The 20,362-nt window shown below is 51.8% G+C and overlaps 2 protein-coding genes across 2 annotated transcripts in view; both read left to right on the plus strand.

Annotated features, from left to right (window-relative positions):
* LOC143833908 (uncharacterized) overlaps positions 1 to 20,362 on the plus strand; it is a 75,385-nt gene that overhangs the window by 44,095 nt on the left and 10,928 nt on the right.
* Positions 2,057 to 14,916, plus strand: LOC143833944 (uncharacterized). The gene is given in 6 exon segments (XM_077330303.1): positions 2,057 to 3,747; positions 5,426 to 5,609; positions 6,293 to 6,360; positions 6,550 to 6,676; positions 12,930 to 14,450; positions 14,453 to 14,916. Coding segments are annotated over 6 exon segments (2,424 nt in total). The 5' UTR covers positions 2,057 to 3,324; the 3' UTR covers positions 14,554 to 14,916.

Raw genomic sequence — 20,362 nt, forward strand, 5'->3', positions numbered from 1 at the left:
ATAGAAGGGCCAGCATGGAACTCTTCAGCAGCGTCTAAGAACACACAGAAGAGAAACTATGGAACTGCTTAGTGCATGAAGAGAGTTTTCCTCTTATTTCACTCTTTCTGAAAGACAACAGACTCCAGAAAGCATTCCTCCTCTAAGAACTCTTGCAGAATGTTTGCATCTCCCCAGAAAATAAACCCTAACTAGGAAGAAATGGTAAAAGTTCTTGGCTGGCGGAAGGAACTTCAGCCACATTTCAAGCCCTCCAATGGATCTCACAGGAAGAAATTGCAGATGAGCTCTGTAATTACAGATGTGGAATCCCGGAGGAGTCCCCACAAGGGAGGAACCTCCTAAATAATCCGTTGGTGGCAAGAGCTTGAGGCACAGACCAGATTTCCGTGTCCTTCGGAGAATCCATAGAAGGGAGAAACATCCGTGTAGAAGAAGAGCTGCTTTTTGAATGCCCTGCTTTTCCCCACCAGATGGGACCTCAAAGCAGCTTAGATGCACCTTTTCCTTCCTCTCCCACAACAGACACCATGTGAGGTGGGGGCGGGTGCTGAGGGAGCTCCAAGAGAACTGTTCTGCAAGAACAGCTCTAAGAGAACTGTGACTAGCCTAAGGTCACCCAGTTGTCTGAACGTCAAGCTGTGGGGAATGAACCCCAAGTCCCCAGAAGAGAGTTCACTGCTCTAAACCCGTGTACCACACCCACTCTACAGCTGAGGGTCTTCAAAAGCCAAGTGTTGGAGGTTCAGAAAAGCTCAGAAAGTAACTATAGAAAGCAGGGCCTTCTTGGTGGTTCCCCTTCTGTGTTTTAGATACTTCTGTGTTTTAGATACTTGTGTCAGCACTTGAGCTGGCAGGGGTAGTCAATCTGTGGTCCTCCAGATGTCCATGGAGCAATGCTGGCAGGGACACATGGGAATTGTAGTCCAAGGACATCTGGAGGACCGCAGGTTGGCTAATCCCTGGAATAGGCCGTCTGCCACATGGCTTCCATCCTCCAAAAGGCCTAATCCAATTAGATTAATCTGACCTCCCTTGACCCACAGTATCCAGAAGCTCAGACTCCCTGCAGCCGGAGTTGGGGCTTCGCTCTGGGTGGGAACCCCAAAACAACCATTGGCAGAGGGCTGCCGGGCCTTTCGGGGATAGCCCCCCCCCCCAAATAGCTGCCTTTGAAAGGGTTCTTAAATAATCCTGGAAAGAGGACCAGAGTATCCCCCCCCCAGGAGTCCCCTGCGGGTCGTCCGAAGGCTCCTCCTCCGCTTGGCCCTCCCGGGTGGTCTGTGCTGCAGAGTCGCCCTCGCTGGGGCGGAGCTGAGCCGGCCGGGCGGCGCTGCCTTTGGGGCTTGCAGAGAGGCCCAGCCCTTCCCGGCACCCCTTCGGGGGTCTCTGGGCGTGGGTGGGGAGGGGTCTTGGTCATGAGTTGCGGGAGGAAGAAGGTGGGGCGCCAGGGAGGCAGCGGGAGGGAAAGGCTTCGCAGGCGGGCCCTTTGGGGGCCTCTCCGCGCGCCTCTGCCGGGGGAGATCAAAGCTTCTCGCTCCTGGCCGGCTGCCCTCAGTCCGAAGGAAGGTCGCCAACTCCTGGCCGGGAAATGCCGGGAGGTCTGCGCTGGAGGGCGAAGGAGCACGGAGGCCGGGAATGCCCCCGAGGCCACCTTCCCGGAGGAGCCCGTTTTCCTCCAGGGGGACTGGCCGGGGCGGGCGGAGACGAGCTGCCATTCCGGGAGACCTCCAGGCCCGGCCGGGAGATCCTGGGAGCAAAGGCACCGCCTAGGAGGACTGAAGGTGGCCCCGCTCCCCGCGGCCCCGGGAGGCCGGTCTGCAGCTGGCCTTAATGGCTCCCGAGGAGCCCCATTGAGCCGCAGCCTCCGGCCCTGCAGGTGGGTCCGGCCTTGAGAGGGTTAAGGGGAGGGAGGATCTGGCCAGAGCGGCTCTTCTGCTGGGCGGGGGTGGGGGGACGTCATTTCCGGCGGCCAAACCGGATGAAGGGGAGCTCCGGTCCACCAGAGGCGCCGAGGAGTCTGGACCGGGCGGGGCTTCCAGGCAAGTCCGTAGCTGCGGGCGGGGGGTGTGGAGGCCCTGGGGACGGGGGGGGGGAGACCCCTGTCTTCGCCTGGCCTGCCTCGCAGGGTGGTTGTTGGGGGCAGGTGCAGGCGAGACCACGGGAGCTCCCCCTCCCCCCACCCCGTGGTTGGAGAAGGACGCCTCGCGGCTCCTTCAGGCCCTGAAAAACGGGGCAGCAAAACGCAGCTCTTCCTGAACCCTCAGCTCGCTGGGCAGAGGCAGCCCCACCCCGAGGCCCAGTTCCCCCTCCTGCCCGGGGGTTTGGGGGCAGGCGAGGGAGGGACACACACACACACACACACACCACGCACACCCAGCCCGCAATCCAATGGGGAGCAGCACAAGGACCCTGCAGAGCAGGCCTGGGTTCAGGGGTGGCCAAGGGGGAGGCAGCAGAGCACAGAGCTGCCTTCTGGGCATCGGGAGGCCCCAAAGAGGCTCAGAGGGGCCCAATGGAGGCTGGTCCCCCTGCTCGGCTGCCCCAAAGCCCCACATTTGGCTCCCCTCCCCCCTCCCCCCCCCCCCCGGCTGGACTCTGGGCCTTCCCTCAGGATGCTCTTTGCCAGGATTGGCTCCCCTTGGGAGGAGGAAGCCCTGCAGCCTTCCGGGGTCTTGTGCTTATTGGCTGTCCTTATTCCCTTTAACATCCTGGCTCAGGCGGGAGGCAGAGGGATTCCCTCTCAGCTACACACGAGGAAGCGTCCCTGGGCCTCCAGATGGCTGAGCCAAAGCTCAACCAAGGCCTGCCAGCCTCCCTCCCCGGATCTCAGGGGCTCCTTCTGCACAGAGGCTCCTGCCTGCCCCTCCCCCTCCCTCCGCTGGGCGCTCGGACAGAGCTCTTGGTGGACCCTTCAGTGCAGGGGAAGAGGTGCCCGGAGTGCTTAAGGGGTCTCCCGGTCCTCTTTTCCTTGGGGGGCTCCGCTTTACCTTCAGAATTAGCCCCCTGATGGATGGAACCAACCAGTCAAAAGCCTTTAAAAAATCAGAAAAAAAGTATTACCTAAAATCTAAAGAGGCATCCTCGAAATCAGTTGGAGATATGGCAAAATGATGTTAGATTGATTTACAACCCATAAGAAGCGTTTTTGTCCTGATCCACCAGGGCAGTTGAAACATTGTGATGTTGACTGGTGTATTTTTTATTCTTGTCCCAGAGCCCTTTGTCTCTCTGCCCCCCCTCCCCATGAGAAGCCTCTCCTCATAGCCTGGGGAATAAAGGGGTCTCTTCACAGTCCCAGGTGGCCCAAGAGAAGGGAAGGAGATGGCAGAAGAGGACCCAGGAAGAACTGGGAGTGACCAGACTGCAAGCCAAGGCCCTTCTCCTGTCCTAGCTGGGAGTGGTGTGGAATTCTGGGAAAGGGCTGGGCCAGAGATGCTGCATCCAGCCACTGTGGCCTCAGATGTGCACAGCCGATGCTTCCGGCACTTCCGCTACCAGGAGGCCGAGGGGCCCCGAGAGGCTTGCAGCCGGCTCCACGGACTCTGCAACCGCTGGCTGGAGCCAGAGAGGCACACCAAGCAGCAGATCCTGGACCGGGTGATCCTGGAGCAGTTCCTGGCCCTCCTGCCCCGGGAGATGCAGGGCTGGGTGAGAGGATGCGGGCCGGAGAGCAGCTCCCAGGCGGTGGCCCTGGCCGAAGGCTTCCTCCTGAGCCAGGCGGAGGAGAGGAGGCAGGTGGACCAGGTGAGTGGCTGTTCTCCAGGTAGGTTTAATTCAAGCAAGGAGATCTGGCCTTGTCCTAAAGGTTCCCTGCCAGACGTTTGTCCAAGCGTTCATCATCCAAAACGGATATTTAACAGCCTACTTTACAACTGTGTTATTAATCCCATCATTACAGACAGAGGAATCACTTGAATTGGGTTTTTTTGTGGTAGCCTTGGAGGTCCTGCTGCGTTTACTGTCCTCGGGGCCACAGAAAGCCCATTTAAAGAGGAGCCTCATCCCGCCGTGCCCAGCCCCCTCCCCCAAGTGCGTTTTGGAGTCCTCCTGCGAGATGGAGGCCTTGGCAGGCCGGACTCAGCTTCAGGCTCCTTTCCCAGAGCTACTCCAGAGGAGACCCATTGAGCCGCACAAGGCGTGGCTGATGCCAGCCTGGCTGGAGGAGCTCCCAGAGAGGGCAGGAGGCCTTTTTCACTGGTTGGATTTGCAGAGCCCTTTGCAGGAGAGGCTGAGCCACACGGGGGTGGAAGAGGCAAGGCTTGCTTCTAGCAGGAGAGGCAACCCCTGGGGAAAGCCCTGCAGCTGAAGCCTGAGACGGTCTCCTCGGAAGTAAGGCAAGGGGAGTGTTTGGAGATCCCGGAAAGGAGGAAGGCTGGGATCCTCCTCAGGTGGGAACAAGGCTGAGCATATCCGGGAGAGATGAAAACTTATCTATGGCTGGGAATCCGAGGAATGGGCCATAGATTCTCTGCCTAAATCTATTTAATGGCCCGTGTTATCTCGTTGCTGAGAGTCGGACACGACTGAACAGCTAGCATCATCATCATCATCATCATCATCATCATCTAGCCAGGAAGGGTTTGGGGAGAACACAATAAGGATCAATACGGCAAGTGAGATGCGGCTGGACAGAAATTACGCTGAACAAATAGACAGATTTCGGTAAGGAGGCAGGGCTGGAACTAGACAAAAGAGATTCTAGCTAGTTCCAGGTGGGATATCCTTTCCCCGTTGACATTACAAGGGCCATGTACATTACGACGGCTCCATTGCACGTATCAATTGGGCCATGCAGCTGTCAGAGCATCATTCGACTAGGGGCTCCGTGAGCTGCTGCATTTTGCACCAGCTGCAATTTTCATGTCAAGATCAAGGGTAGCCCTAGGTAGACCAAGTTGCAGTAGTCCAGCCTGGAGGTGATGGTCATGTGGATCACTGTGGCAAGGGCTTCCGGTGCCAGGGAGGGCACTAGTAGCTTTGTCGGTTGCAGATTGAAAAATGCCCATTGGGTTACTTTGTCTTCGGGGGCTCTATTGAGAGGGATTCGTCGAATTCCTGGTGGGATTCAAAGTTGTTAAGGGCAGACTGTCTAGGCAGGGGAGAGGCGCTTCCTCCCCTGGACCCTTCTTTCCCAGCCACAGGACCTCCGACTTGGGGGGCTTGAGCTACAGATGGCTCTGTCAGAGCCACCCAGTCGCAGCCTCCGGAGACTTGGCCAACTCAGCAGGGGCTGTATCGGCTGGCTGTCCATCAGCAGATAGAACTGCCTTAAGCAGTCTCCTTCAGCAGCCTCTTCTACAAGCGAATTTCTTCCCCCTTAGACATCTCACCAGGTCAGCTAATGGAGTCTGGGTGTGGGGCAGGACCCATTCCTTGGTCTCTTCCATTCCATCTCTTACCCCGCTCCCTTCTGCCTTTTCAGACGCTGGGTCTATCCCTGAAGATAGAAGGGACAATCTCTGAGGCGGAAGGAGCTCCTTCTGAGGAAGGGCAGAGAGTGCAGGCTGTGAAGGCAGAAGGTACATTCCCTGAAGAGGAAGGAGCTCGCTTGGAGCAAGGGCAGAGGGCACAGACCGTGGAGTGTGCTGAAGATGCCCTCTCCTGTGGTAAGGACTCCTCGTGCCTGGATGTGATTGGGGCACAGGAGCTTGGGGGAGGGGCTTTGGGAGGGGCTTCCCACAGATCTGGTGGCCTGTTAATGTTGTCTCTGGATGAAAACGCCGTTGTGAAATTCCCAAGCCTTTAGACACTCTTAAAACTCATTATGAGAGTCCAGTCAATAGCTCCCAATAAAGGTCTTGGTGAAGAAAATCTCTTTGTTGAAAGTATAATGAACAAGGGACCTCTGAATTGTTGCTAAGACTCACAAATAGTGGAATGAAAGTTGGTCAGGCCCAGCCAGAGCCTCAGGGTCAAAGAAATAACCTGTTCCCAGTCAAAAGATTTATGGCTTTTGCATTCCACCTGAACTCTCTGTGTACTCTATGGAAGCTATTGCTGCAAACGACCTTAACTCCTATATTAAATTACACAAAAATGTATAAAGACCAAATGTAGATAAAAACACAGGGAAAAAGCTTGTCGGTACATGACTCTGACATCTTCAGATTCTCCTCAAGTCTTCAGAATGTGCTCCAGTCACGTCTGGGACTAATGTGACGGTGACATTTCATGCAACATCAATTCCATCCCCCACTTTCCTTCCCCCCAGAACAGACACTGATCTGAAATACGTTGGAAGCGGAACAAACAAGCCAACCCCCTTCTACTTCCTTTGTCTCACAAACAGGCAGAGAGGTTCCGCTGAGCTGTCGTCTGTTCCGAAATGAGGAAAGGGCTGCATCCCATCCAGGCCAGGTAGGAGGGACGAGCAGGGATAGGCTGGGCCCAGCCTCCTTTCTCTACACCTGCATCTGTCCAAGGGGTCCGGGGGAGAGATCCTCTGAATGCTGTTCCCTTTGCCCATGCCAAACCGGGCATCCTCTGCCTTCCCTCCCCTTGTGCCATCTCTGCCTGGTGTGCAGGGAAATCTGCTTTTCCTTTCAGCCTCCCTTCTCCTTTGAGGATGTGTCTGTCTCCTTCTCCGAGGCAGAATGGGCCCTGCTGGATCCGGGCCAGAGAGCTCTGCACAGGGAAGTCATGCTGGAGAACTACGAGAGCGTGGCGTTTCTGGGTAAGGACCTTTCCTAGGAGTCAAAGGGGCAAATTGCTGCCATTGTGGTGAGATATAAATCAATATATTTAAGAGAAATACACCACTTCAGAGCTGGTCTTAGTTACTTGTGGAGGGGCTCCTGCTCCCTGGCAGTGCCTGTTCCTTGCATGCAGAAGGCCGCAGGTTCAATCCCCAGGATCTCCAGTTAAAAGGGTCAGGTAGGTGTTGAAGGGAAAGGCCCCTGCCGGAGACCCTCGAGATCCGATGGTGGACTGAGCAGGCCAGACTGACTCCAAGGGACCAGGGATTGGATCCAGCCGAAGGCAGCTTCCTGGGTCTGCTCTTGCCCAGGGGCGACTGAGGCCAGGGTCGGAGCCATCCGCCCAGCTAGAGAAGGTGCTCTGGCCGGAGGGAAGAGAGAGGGAACCCGGAAGAAGACTGTGGAAGGGACCAGATCCTTACTACTCTGTTGCCAGCGTTTACCACGCACCCTTCCACCGTCTTGGGGGTCACCAAGGTCCACCCTGCCTGTGACTGGGAAGGGATCCTGAGAAGGACACAATCTGGGTCCCCCAGCCCCTGAGCAGCCCCCACTACAGCAGGCTCATGGGGAGAATGCACACAAGCCACGTAGACTTACATTCATGGAAAATATAAGTCATCACTAAATAGCACAGTTTCTGCAGGCCAGGAACAGAAAAACCAGGCATGCTAACGGTTCTGTCTAATCCGTGAAATACTTGGTATTAGATTATTATGGCAGGATGAATACTCCTGCTGTAGCTTAATTTTCCCTACATCAAAATATTCCTCACGTTGAAGCAGAGAAATTTCAAGGCGTATCATCTAGGCTTGAGCATAAAGTTATCATGTCCTCCCTCTGGACTGTACCCGGATTAAAGCTTTAACCTCTGAAGGCTCAGGGGGTCCAATAAGGGGTCCTGTATGGCATTTTCCAGGGGCTGTCAGCACCCTCCTAATCCCACTCCCTTTTGGAGACATGACTGGTACTTACTGTCAACCAATGAGTACATTCTGATTCTAGAGGAAGTCTCAGATGCTGACACCTCCAAGGGAGAGCAGGTCAATGGTCACGTTACAGAAGCATTGTTATCTTTTTTTTTACTTCATTATCTATTCTAATTGGCAATTTAATGTGATTTATTTATTTATTTATTATTTTTTTATTTATTTAGATTTATATACCGCCCTCCCCGAAGGCTCAGGGCGGTTTACATTAAAACTAGTCAACGATACATGAAACAGTCTTCGTTAAAACATACAGTAATTAATAACAGTGGTTGTAACCATATAACAGAATAATGTAACAGTATAACAATATAATAAATAATATAACGATGGAACGGTGCAATACCACAACAGGTCCTAGTGCTCTGGTGGAGTTCTGGGAGGAAGGGGGGAGAGGGGGGAGCGGGGGGGAGCGGGGGCCCTTCATTCACTGTTGGTTGTGCCTGGTCTCATCCAAATGCCTGGCGTAGGAGCTCCTTTTTGCAGGCCCTGCGGAACTGTTTAAGCTCCGTCGGGGCCCTGATCTCCTCCGGGAGCTCGTTCCACCAGGTGGGGGCCAGGACAGAGAATGCTCTGGCCCTGGTCGAGACCAGGCGGACTTCTTTAGGGCCAGGGACCATCAGCCGGTTGGTGGCGGTGGAGCGCAGAGCTCTTTTAGGGGCATAGGCGGGGAGGCGGTCCCTCAGGTACACTGGGCCCTGACCGTGAATGGCCTTGAAGGTAATTACCAGAACCTTTAGTCTGATCCGGAATTCAACTGGCAACCACTGCAGTTGGTGCAGAATGGGCCGGATGTGGGACCTCCACAGTGTTGCTGTGAGGATCCTGGCCGCTGCGTTTTGGACCAGCTGTAGGTTCCGGGTCAAGGCTAAGGGCAGGCCTGCGTAGAGCGAGTTACAGAAGTCCAGTCTAGAGGTGACCGTCGCATGGATCACTGTGGCTAGGTGTTCCGGGGCCAGGTAGGGCGCTAGTAGTTTGGCTTGGCGGAGATGGTAAAATGCCAGCCGCGCTACCTTTGTGATCTGGGCTTCCATTGTAAGGGAAGTATCCAGAATCACGCCTAGGTTCCTGGCGGAGTGAGCCGTAGAGAGCTGTACTCCATCCAGGGCAGGCAGGTACGCTTCCTCGCATGGGCCCTTCCTACCCAGCCACAGGACCTCCGTCTTTGAAGGATTGAGCTTCAGACGACTCTGCTTCAGCTATCTCGTCACTGCTTCCAGGCAGCTGGCTAATGCTTCTGGGGGGGAGTCAGGGCGGCCATCCATCAGGAGGAAGAGCTGGGTGTCATCGGCATATTGATGACAACCCAGCCCAAACCTCCGTACCAGTTGTGTGAGAGGGTGCATAAAGATATTGAATAGGATAGGAGAGAGGACCGCTCCTTGTGGAACTCCACAAGTAAGTTGACGACGGTCTGATGTTTTGTCTCCAATTGCAACCCTCTGTCCACGATCCCGGAAGGAGATCAGCCACTGAAGGGCTGTCCCTCGTATTCCGGCATCGGTGAGGCGGCGAGCTAGAAGCTCATGATTGACTGCGTCGAACGCTGCTGAGAGGTCTAGTAATATCAGCAGTGCTGACCCGCCTCGGTCCAACTGGCGACGGAGGTCATCCGTCAGGGCGACTAGCGCTGTCTCTACCCCATGGCCAGGCCGGAAGCCTGACTGGGATGGGTCTAGGACCGAAGCTTCTTCCAGGTACTCTGTTAGTTGGTTTGCGACAGCCCTTTCAATCATCTTCCCGAGAAACGCTAAATGCGAGACGGGTCGATAGTTGTTGGGCTCTCACGGGTCTAAGGATGTTTTTTTCAGCAGTGGGCGTACCACAGCCTCTTTCAGTCCCTCCGGGAATTCTCCCGTTGTAAGAGATAGATTGATTATCTCCCGGAGGGGGCCCTTTATCCTTATGTCCGCTGTTCTTAGGAGCCAGGATGGGCAAGGGTCTAGTGGGCATGTGGTTGGCCTCGCTGTTGCTAGTATCCTGTCCACTTCAGTCAGCGTGAGTCGTCTGAAGTTACTCAAGGTATTCTCCAAAGACGGCCAAGGGGCCTCTAGTTCGCTTTCTGTATCTAAGGTTGGAGGGAGGTCATGGCGGAGTGTCGAGATTTTATCCGCAAAATGCCTCACAGCTGATATCCAATTTGCTACTGTTTTGTTGCCCTTCAGCCAGGGCAGTAAGAGACCGAACTACCTTAAACAATTGAGCCGGGCGTGAGTCTGCGGATGCGATGGTAGCCGAGTAAAAATTGCGTTTCACTGACTTCACCGCCATCTCATAGGCCTTCATCTGCATTCTATAAGATGTTCTCGAGGCTTCGTCACGAGTCTTCCTCCAAACTCGCTCTAGCCGTCTCAGTTCCCGTTTCTTGTTGCGAAGCTCCTCGGTGTACCAAGGGGCCCGCTTGAGACGGGGCCGGAGAGGGCGTCGGGGGGCTATCTCATCAATGGCAGCCAGCAGTCTGTCATGCCAGTCGCTGACCAGGCCATTGAGAGAAGTGCCAGGAGGCATTGACTCCCGCAGAGCGTTCAGGAATCCAATTGGATCCATAAGTCTCCGCGGGCGAGCTAAAATTTGCTCGCTGCCCAACTGAGGTGGGAGCGGTAGCCATAGCCGAGCCGTCAGGGCATAGTGGTCTGACCATGGCACGGCAGTTGCCGTGACCAGATCCACATTCAGACCTACGCCGAAAATAAGATCCAGGGTGTGACCTGCTTGGTGGGTGGGGCCAACAACAAACTGCGAGAGCCCTAGTGTCGCCATGGTTGACACTAGGTCCTGCCCAGTTCTAGAAGACGGCAGCTCAGCATGGACGTTAAAGTCCCCCAGGACTAATAGACTGGGAAACTGTAGCGTCCAGGCCGCCACCGCCTCTAGCAGGGCAGGCAGGGCATCTGGTGGTGCATTGGGCGCGCGGTACACTAACCAGATGGCCACGCTCTTGGTTGATCCCCATCCGAGGCCGACACATTCAATGCCTGGTATTGACGGCGCAGGAAGGGCCCTGAAGGAGAAAGCCTCTCGGGTCAGGATTGCCACCCCTCCTCCCCACCCCGCTGTCCGAGACTGGTGGAGGACAGAGAACCCGGCAGGGGCTAGATCTTTGAGGGCGACTGTTTCACCTTTCCTGGTCCAGGTTTCTGTCACTAACGCCAGGTCCACTCTTTGCTCTGCAAAATAGTTTTGCAGGGTAGAGGTTTTGTTGTTTATTGACCTGGCATTGCACAGCACCAGTGTCAGAGGTGGGTTATTCACCTTTGCCTCCACCCTAGTGTCGCGAGGGATGTGGCGGAGTCTGGAGGGGGCCCGTGTATGGTTGATTTCCGGGCTTGATTGATTTATTGATTTATGGTTGATTTATAGTCCTCCTTTTTCCCTGAGATTCCAGGCAGATTCCAGGGAGAAACGGCACAGCCAGAAACCAGAATTCAGGCCTTCTTGACTGCACCCTCCCTCAGGGCAGCTTCTGAGAGGCAATATTGTAAGCTGCCACGAGCCCTCGTTAAAGGGGAAGGCAGCAGGTACAAGCAATTAGATGAGGCTCAAAGTGATTTGCCACTAAAACACCTACCTGCTCCCAGCTGTCCTTGGCCTTGGTTCCTATTAACGCACCCGATAAATAATTATCCTGACTTTAATCAATATTCTTTACTTATGTTTAAAACTCAGGGGCTTTCCGCACCGGGATCTTTGTAGCAAATTGGTTGCTGAATGAAAAATCGCCATTTAAAATAGTGGAATTCGTCATTATGCATACCTGCCTTTGTAGTGGAATCCAGTTGCGTTTTGTAGCGTTTCCCACAGGCTTCCGGTCGCTAGAAAGGAAGCGCTATTGCCAAGCTCGTCCCGCCCCTGGCCGTCAAGCAGCCAATGGGCAGCCGTTAGCATGCTCCCAAACAGCCCCTTTCCCTTTAAGAAAGTTTTTTTTTTAAAAAAACCAGACTCATTGCAACGAATCTGTGCTGATTCGTTGCAACGGAGAGACCCATCCAGCTGCCTGGTGTGTTTGAGCTTAGTGACTGAAGGGGAGGGACTGAAGCCGGGGAAGCCTCTAAACAGAAAGAGGCTCGCTGTCATTTCATCGTTGCCACGCTCCCTCCGAGTGAAAAAAAAAAAATCCCCCCCCCCTCTCACGGGCCTGATTTTCGGCTGAATGAATGTGTAAAAAATAAAGGGAAAATACATCAGCAAACGGGCTTTTCTGTTCTTTGTGCTTAGTGACTGAAGGGGAGGGACTGAAGCCGGGGAAGCCTCTAAACAGAAAGAGGCTCGCTGGTGCGTTTATCCCCGCTCGCTCGGAGAAAAAAAAAATGGCGATCGCTTCGCCGGAAGATCAGAGGAGAGAGCCAGGGGGAGGGACTTTGTAGAAACCGCAACAATGTTAACGCACAGGTCTTTTTCGCTAGTGTTGCAGATTGGTTGCAGGAGTGTATCGCTTTCCGGAGGGTGAATCCACTTTTGGGGATTTCCCTGAAAGCGCTTTTTGCAGATCGGTTTCAGGTGTGTGGCAGATTGTCAACGACGTTGTGCATAACGGCAAATCAGTAGCGTTTTCAATTGGCAACCATTGTGCGATTTTGAAGGCGTGCGAAAAGCCCCTCACGTTGGAGATTAGAGAGAAACAAATGCAAAAAATAGTCCCTTCCATCGGTGGAAATAGGAACAGACCAGTTTGAAGTGAATGACTCTGGCAAAGGTGAAGTCTTTTCCTGATTTACAAATCTTCAGTATTTTTTAGGAGGCAGAAAGGGAGTTCGCTCAGGCCCTGTGCCGTTCCTTCTCCCCCCACACACACACCCTCCCTCTCTTTCTGCAAAGGAGGCGAGATGTTCCAGAGAGGCTGTGGGGGGGAAGGAGAGTGGCATTGCACCCAAGGGAAGGCTGCAGAGTTCCTCAAGGGAATGCCACGAGCAGAGCTCATTCCCAAAGGAAGGGGCTCAGAGTGAGCTTTCTTCCCAGTCTTGTCAAGGGAAGGGGCGAGGAATAGCCATAGGGGATTTCTGTTTCCCTTCTGAGCAACATTTGAGATCTCGAGGCTCAGAAACTCCAGAGGAAGACCTCAGGTGTGGCTCTTGAGGGAGTGAGGGAGTCTTAAATGCTAGCAGTTTTGGGAAAGGTGGAGGGGTAGTTAAGGTCAGCCAAGCTGGATGAGGCCGAAGGGCCATCAGTTCTTTCCTGATACAGCCTTTGCACCTGGCCAGCCACCCCACCCCAGGCGCTAACAGTATCTCGCTCTTTATTCCAGGAGTGGAAGATCGGGGGAACGGAGAGGGTGAGGAACTCCATCAGCAAAGACCAAATAGAATTAACGTAGAAGACTTACAAGAAACCATCAGGATCCAAGACAGGCCTAAGGCAAACACAGGTGTCCTTATGGGTGAGAAGCGAGGTGAAAGAAAATGTAATGTACCTTTTCCAAAGCACAGGATTCTGAATTCCAGTAAGTGGATTCAAAGTATAAAGTACTTCAGAAATAGATCACAGCTTCCTCCACACCAAATAAAACATATTGGGAAGAAAACTTTTAAAAGCTCAGACTGTGGAAACAGATTTTGTCAAAGCAACGCTCTTCAATACCACCGGGAAACCCACACGGGGGAGAAGCCTTCTGAATGCTCAGAGTGTGGAAAGACATTCAGTCAGAGGAGCCATCTTCAACGGCATCAGAGAAAACACACTGGGGAGAAGCCTTTTGAATGCTCAGGATGTGGAAAGAGATTCACTCGGTGCAGCAGTCTTCAGGACCATCTGAAAATCCACACAGGGGAGAAGCCTTTTGAATGCTCAGAGTGTGGAAAGAGATTCACTCGGTGCAGAAGTCTTCAAGACCATCTGAAAACCCACACAGGGGAGAAGCCTTTTGAATGCTCAGAGTGTGGAAATAGATTCATTAACAACAGCAATCTTCAACGGCACCTGAAAACACACACAGGGGAGAAGCCTTTTGAATGCTCGGAGTGTGGAAAAAGATTCCACCATAGCAGCAGTCTTCAACAACATCTGAAAACCCACACAGGGGAGAAGCCTTTTGAATGCTCAGAGTGTGGAAAGAGATTTAGTCGGAGTGACAGTCTTCAGTACCATATGAAAACCCACACAGGGGAGATGACTTTTGAATGCTCAGAGTGTGGAAAGATATTCTCTCGGAGCAACAGTCTTCAGTACCATATGAAAACCCACACAGGGGAGAAGCCTTTTGAATGCTCAGAGTGTGGAAAGAGATTCATTAGCAATAGCAATCTTCAAAACCATCTGAAAATACACACAGAGGAGAAGCCTTTTGAATGCTCGGAGTGTGGAAGGAGATTCCATCAGAGCAGCGGTCTTCAACGCCACCTGCAAACTCACACAGGGGAGAAGCCTTTTGAATGCTCTGAGTGTGGAAAGAAATTTCGTCAGAGTGATGGTCTTCAATACCATCTGAGAACCCATACAGGGGAGAAGCCTTTTGAATGCTCAGAGTGTGGAAAGAAATTCACTTGGAGCAGCAGCCTTCAGTACCATATGGAAACCCACACAGGGGAGAAGCCTTTTGAATGCTCAGAGTGTGGAAAGAGATTCACTTGGAGCAGCAGCCTTCAGTACCATATGGAAACCCACACAGGGGAGAAGCCTTTTGAATGCTCAGAGTGTGGAAAGAGATTCACTCGTTGCAGCAGTCTTCAGTACCATATGAAAACCCACACAGGGGAGAAGCCTTTTGAATGCTCAGAGTGTGGAAAGAGATTTACTAGGAACAGCAGTCTTCAACGCCACCTGAAAACTCACCAGGGAAGAAGTGTTTTGAATGCCCAGAGTGTGGAAAGCGATTCACTCGCACCCACAATCTTAAACGCCACCTGAAAACCCACATGGGAAAAGCCTATTAAATATTTGGTGTCTGGAAAGATGTTCATTCAGAATTTCAGTCTCAGAGAACTCACAGTGTGAAGAAGCCTTTTGAACGCTCACAGTGTGGAAATAGATTCTGTCAGAGTGATGGTCTTCAATACCATTTGAAAGTCCACACAGGGGAGAAGCCTTTTGAATGCTCCTAGTGTGGAAAGAGATTCCATCAGAGCATCCATCTTCAACGCCACCTGAAATGCCACAGAGGAAAGAAGTCTTTTATTTATATATATATGTGTGTGTGTATTTTATTTTCATAAAGATAGAAATATAGAAATAAGACAGATAGTATAAGTTGTTAATACAAAGAACAATAAAATATAGTCTTTATTTGTTACACTTAACCCCCCTCCATTAAATGTCCCCTTTTAGTTAAGCTTTGAGTTTGGGCTGGGAGGCACTGCGGAGATATACTTAATAACATAGATTCAGCTTACATAGGAAATCTAAGACCCCACAATTACTGCACAATGGAATGCACATGTCACATACCACCTATAAAACATTTTATATTTCCACAGTTTTTGGGATTCTTCAACTAATTTTCTGTTGGCTATAAATGTAACCTTGTTGTAGTGATTGCATAGAAAATTAGGTTTTTAATACAGTTGGAGAGCCTTCCTGACAGATATTCAACACCATATTTTCAGGATTGCAAGCACCGGGTCATGTCTGACCCTTGGGGTGATGCCCTCCAGCGTTTTCATGGCAGACTCAATACAGGGTGGTTTGCCAGTGCCTTCCCCAGTCATTACCGTTTACCCCCCAGCAAGCTGGGTACTCATTTTACCGATCTCAGAAGGATGGAAGGCTGAGTCAACCTTGAGCCGGCTGCTGGGATTGAACTCCCAACCTCATAGACAGCTTCAGACAGGATTTCTGCTGCCTTACTACTCTGCGCCACAAGAGGCTCATTTGGCCCTTTAACAATACACTAATAAAGAAAAAAGAGAGGGAGAAAAAAACCCACTTTATCATGACATTTCCAGCACTTACAATTATATTGCCTTAAAAGTGTACAGAAGAAGAATAAAGAAAAGATTTCAAACATCTTGTTCCCCCTTCCCTTTGCTTCTCCATTCCCTTCCCCAATCTTCTTAAGGGGGTCTCATATCGAGGCTTGCTGCACCTTGTTGTTCCCGTAGACTTGCATTCTGTCCAGTTAGACTTTGACGTAGAAAGTGCAGTCGTACTCTTTTCTGCAGAATATTCACCGATGAATCTTGAGGCAGTTGCACCTCCTGGACTCCAATCCAAAATGTATCAGTACAATTTTTTAACTTAGAAGCTTCTTTAAATCGATTACTTTCAAAACTGATCCCTGTATCTTTTGGTTGGCTCTTGTGTACTGTTGCTTTGAAATAGCTGCATGCCTTTTTAAAAAGGGTGTCCTTATCTGGGAATTCATGTTTTCTGCGAGGCTTCGATACCTCCTTTTCCGTCTCCAAAATTTCAGATTTCTCTTCTGCTGATGATTTCCAACCTTGTTTACTGCTGTCATCAACCACTGTTATTGGTCCATCAATCCTGTTAAAAACTTCTTCCTTGCTGTCTTGGATCTCCTTGAAAATATTCTTAAGCAAACCTTTTGTAAATGCTTTAAAATCTTGGGTTTGTTTTTCTATTAGATTCTTTTTAACATAGACATGTTTTAGGCTTATAAGTCAGCAGCCAAGCTCAGACAATATTGCAAATAGCCAGGAGAGGTCCTATACAGTCCTAGGCAAAAGCGAAAGTCTGTTTAGTCCTCCGACGTTCTTTTGCTGTTGTTTATAGAAGCCTTGATTAATGGCTTTCGTTCACCCAGTCCACTGCATTCACTTGCAGTAAATAAATCGTAGAACAGGGTTAAAGCAGTTTCTTTTGAGAGAGAAAGAAAAAAAGTCCGAGAAAATAGCCAATCATCCTCTTGCCTTGACACGCTGACAGCATGTAATCCGGGGAGATGAACTCCCTAAAGGATTGGAGACTGCCCCAAGAGTTCACTAGGACTCACTGGGTAGAAAAAATGAGGTGGGGTTTGCGTACCCCTCCTTTTTTCTGTCATTTGCTTCCACAATTGACCCCTGTCAGGCTCCAGTGATAGCACTGCAATCCCCTCAGGACGACATCTTTAGCCACACCCCCAGGCAGAAGTCTTTTGAATTATAAGAGTGCAGAAAGAGTTTCACTAGGTGCAGCAGTCTTCAGGATCATCTGAAAATCCACACAGGGGAAAAGCCTTTTGAATGTTCAGTGTGGAAAGAGATTCACTCAAAGCACCAGACTTCAATGCTACCTGAAAACCCACACAGGGGAGAAGCAGTTTGAATGCTCAGGGTTTGGAGAGAGATTCAGCTTCAATTGCCATCTTCAGCAGAGCCTAAGGACCATAGAATCATAGAATGATAGAGTTGGAAGGTACCTCTTGGGTCATCTAGTACAACCCTCTATACTATGCGGGACAATCACAACCCTATCGCTCATCCACTAGATCCTGCCACCCCCTTGAACCTTCACAGAATCAGCCTCTCCATCAGATGGGTTTCAAGCCTGTGTTTAAAAATTTGCAAAGATGGAGAGCCTGTTCCACTGAGAAACTGCTAACTGACTGTCAGGAACTTCTTCCTGATCTTTAGACGGAATTTCTTTTGAATTTGAATTAATTTCATCCCATTGGTTCTGGTCCGTCCCTCTGGGGCAAGAGAGAACAACTCTGCTCCATCCTCTACATGGCAGCCTTTTAAATACCTGAAGATGGTTATCAGATCCCCTCTCAGTCGTCTCCTCTCCAGGCTTAGTTGCCCTCCTCTGGACCCCCTGAGATTCTGAGATTATTAAAAACCCCTAGCATCCCATAAATCAGTGGGCCCCAAGCTTTTTATCACCGGGGACCAGTCAACGCTTGACAATTTTACTGAGGCCTGGGGGGGGGTAGTCTTAGTGCCCCTGACTTCCCACCGCCAGCTGGGGGGCGCTGCCAGCAGCAGCTGCGTAGTGCCACGCCAAGGGGGAGCTACAGCCATGGTGGCTGCTGGAGAGCACCAAAAGTGAGCCAGTGGCAAGGCAGCCCACGAGGCAGCAGCCGGGGAGGAGGACGAGGAGGAGCCGCGGCCCGGTACTGGTACCCGGACCGGGGATTGGGGACCACTGTTCTAAGAAATCCTCTTGCAGGCGCTTTTGACTCTCACTTTGGGCCATGACTGATCCCTGCTAATTAATCCGACCCTATTTCCTCCTGTTCAGGACTTGGGTCAAGGTCAAGAGCTAGGGCTTTTCCGCACACCATTAATGTAGCGCCAAACTTACCTTTTGAAGATGGTATGTTTTTATGTTTTAACACAACGCTGCCAACATCCCGCATCCATCCAGCAAACCTAAAGCTATAGCCGCCATTTTAAAGCGCAAGTTGGGGAATAGCATAAAGTGGATTTTCCAAACCTAAAAAGCATGAGCTAATGAGGGCAAGCAGCCGGACATAGGCTAAGAAATGTATGGAGGTGAAGAAACGCTATCTCTGCCTCCAACGTCCCACCCTCGCACCAGCCTCCCTCTCCCTTCTGGGATGGGTTCTAGAATTTTTTTTTAAAGCAAACTGCCTGGAGCAACGAATAGACATACAATCATGCAGGCAAAGCCACAAAGAATTTTTCAACAAAGTTCTCACACAAAGCATGACTCTCTAAGCTTCCCCCCCCAAATCAGGAACGAGATTAATTTTTTTAAGTATCAAGACTTGTGAGTCCATAATGGGTGGCATTCAAAAAGCACTATGCATGTATGCTTGGATGCATCTATGGTTGGATGCACAGGAGTGTCAACAGAGAGGGACTGAATTTTTTAAAAAAATTTTTTTTAAATTGAATTTAAAAAAATTGAAAACATTTAGATAGGGGATTGGTAGCCTGGTATGACTGACAGGCAGAAGAGAGTCCCGTGTAAACTGGGTTGCTCTCTTCCAGCATTTCAAGTAGACGTGGAGTGTAAGATGCTCAAAGCGAGACAAGTGAAGAATGTCCGGAGGCGCGATTATTTTTAGCGCTACGCCATTACAGTGGTATGAAGCTATTTTTGGGGGGTCTGTAGAAATGCCCTAGAGTTTTTGCTTATGACTTGGTGGGTCTGGGTTCAAATCCACAGTCGGCTTCGGTTGCTATTTTGCCTGTCACAGTTTCAGGCTAGCAGACCTTACGAGACAAGCCACACTAGTTAGCTAAAAATAATAATAAAAGTATATAACTATCTCTAATGCTCAAAACGCACAATCAGGAGGATTTTGAATCCATAGTCCAAGGTCCACAGAGGCCTGACCCTCAACAATATGGCATCCCAGAAGGCCAGGAGCAGCAGCAGAACAGGATGGCCAGACCCAAAGCGAGGAGGTAGACTTCAGTAACCGGAGAATACTTGTGGGCCATCTCCCACATGGGGTCCACCCAAAAGGACCAATGAAATGAGATTAATTTTTTTAGAGGGGAACCCATGAAACCCACAAGCACAAGATTCATTTATATATTTACATACTGCCTTCCCCCGGAGGTTCAGGGCGGTTTACAGGAAACAGATGCAGGTAACATAAGGTAACACATGTGGCAGCAACAATATAGAACTGCAAAGGAGCCTCAGGACAACTCTTACTGGGACCCCGCGGGTTAAGGAGACTTCCCGGAGGAGCCCGTTTTCCTCCAGGGGGACTGGCCGGGGCGGGCGGAGACGAGCTGCCATTCCGGGAGACCTCCAGGCCCGGCCGGGAGATCCTGGGAGCAAAGGCACCGCCTAGGAGGACTGAAGGTGGCCCCGCTCCCCGCGGCCCCGGGAGGCCGGTCTGCAGCTGGCCTTAATGGCTCCCGAGGAGCCCCATTGAGCCGCAGCCTCCGGCCCTGCAGGTGGGTCCGGCCTTGAGAGGGTTAAGGGGAGCGAGGAGGAGGCGGCAAGAGCGGCTCTTCCGCTGGGCGGGGGTGGGAAGACGTCATTTCCGGCGGCCAGACCGGATGAGGGGGAGCTCTGGGTCCAGCAGCCGCGCCGAGGAATCCGGACCGGGCGGGGCTTCCAGGCAAGAGGTGCCCGGAGTGGTTAAGGGGTGTCTGATTCCTCTTTTCCTTGGGGGGCTCCGCTTTACCTTAAGGATTAGCCCCCAGGACGGAGGGAACCAACCAGTCAGAAAAAGGATGTGAAATATTACCTAAAATCCAAAGAGGCATGCCCAAAAGAGATGGGTTAGAGATATGGCAGAATGATGTTAGATTGATCTACAAACCACAAGGACTGTTGTTTGGATCCACCAGGGCAGTTTTCACTTCTCTGATATTCAGTTGTGTATTTTTTATTCTTGCCCCAGAGCCCTTTGTCTCTCTGCCCCCCCCCCCCCATGAGAAGCCTCTCCTCATAGCCTGGGGAATATTGGGGTCTCTTCACAGTCCCAGGTGGCCCAAGAGAAGGGAAGGAGATGGCAGAAGAGGACCCAGGAAGAACTGGGAGTGACCAGACTGCAAGCCAAGGCCCTTCTCCTGTCCTAGCTGGGAGTGGTGTGGAATTCTGGGAAAGGGCTGGGCCAGAGATGCTGCATCCAGCCACTGTGGCCTCAGATGTGCACAGCCGATGCTTCCGGCACTTCCGCTACCAGGAGGCCGAGGGGCCCCGAGAGGTTTGCAGCCGGCTCCACGGACTCTGCATCCGCTGGCTGGAGCCGGAGAGGCACACCAAGCAGCAGATCCTGGACCGGGTGATCCTGGAGCAGTTCCTGGCCCTCCAGCCCCAGGAGATGCAGGGCTGGGTGAGAGGATGCGGGCCGGAGAGCAGCTCCCAGGCGGT

The sequence above is a fragment of the Paroedura picta genome, chromosome 3 (genome assembly GCF_049243985.1).
Source record: "Paroedura picta isolate Pp20150507F chromosome 3, Ppicta_v3.0, whole genome shotgun sequence".
NCBI lineage: Eukaryota > Metazoa > Chordata > Lepidosauria > Squamata > Gekkonidae > Paroedura > Paroedura picta.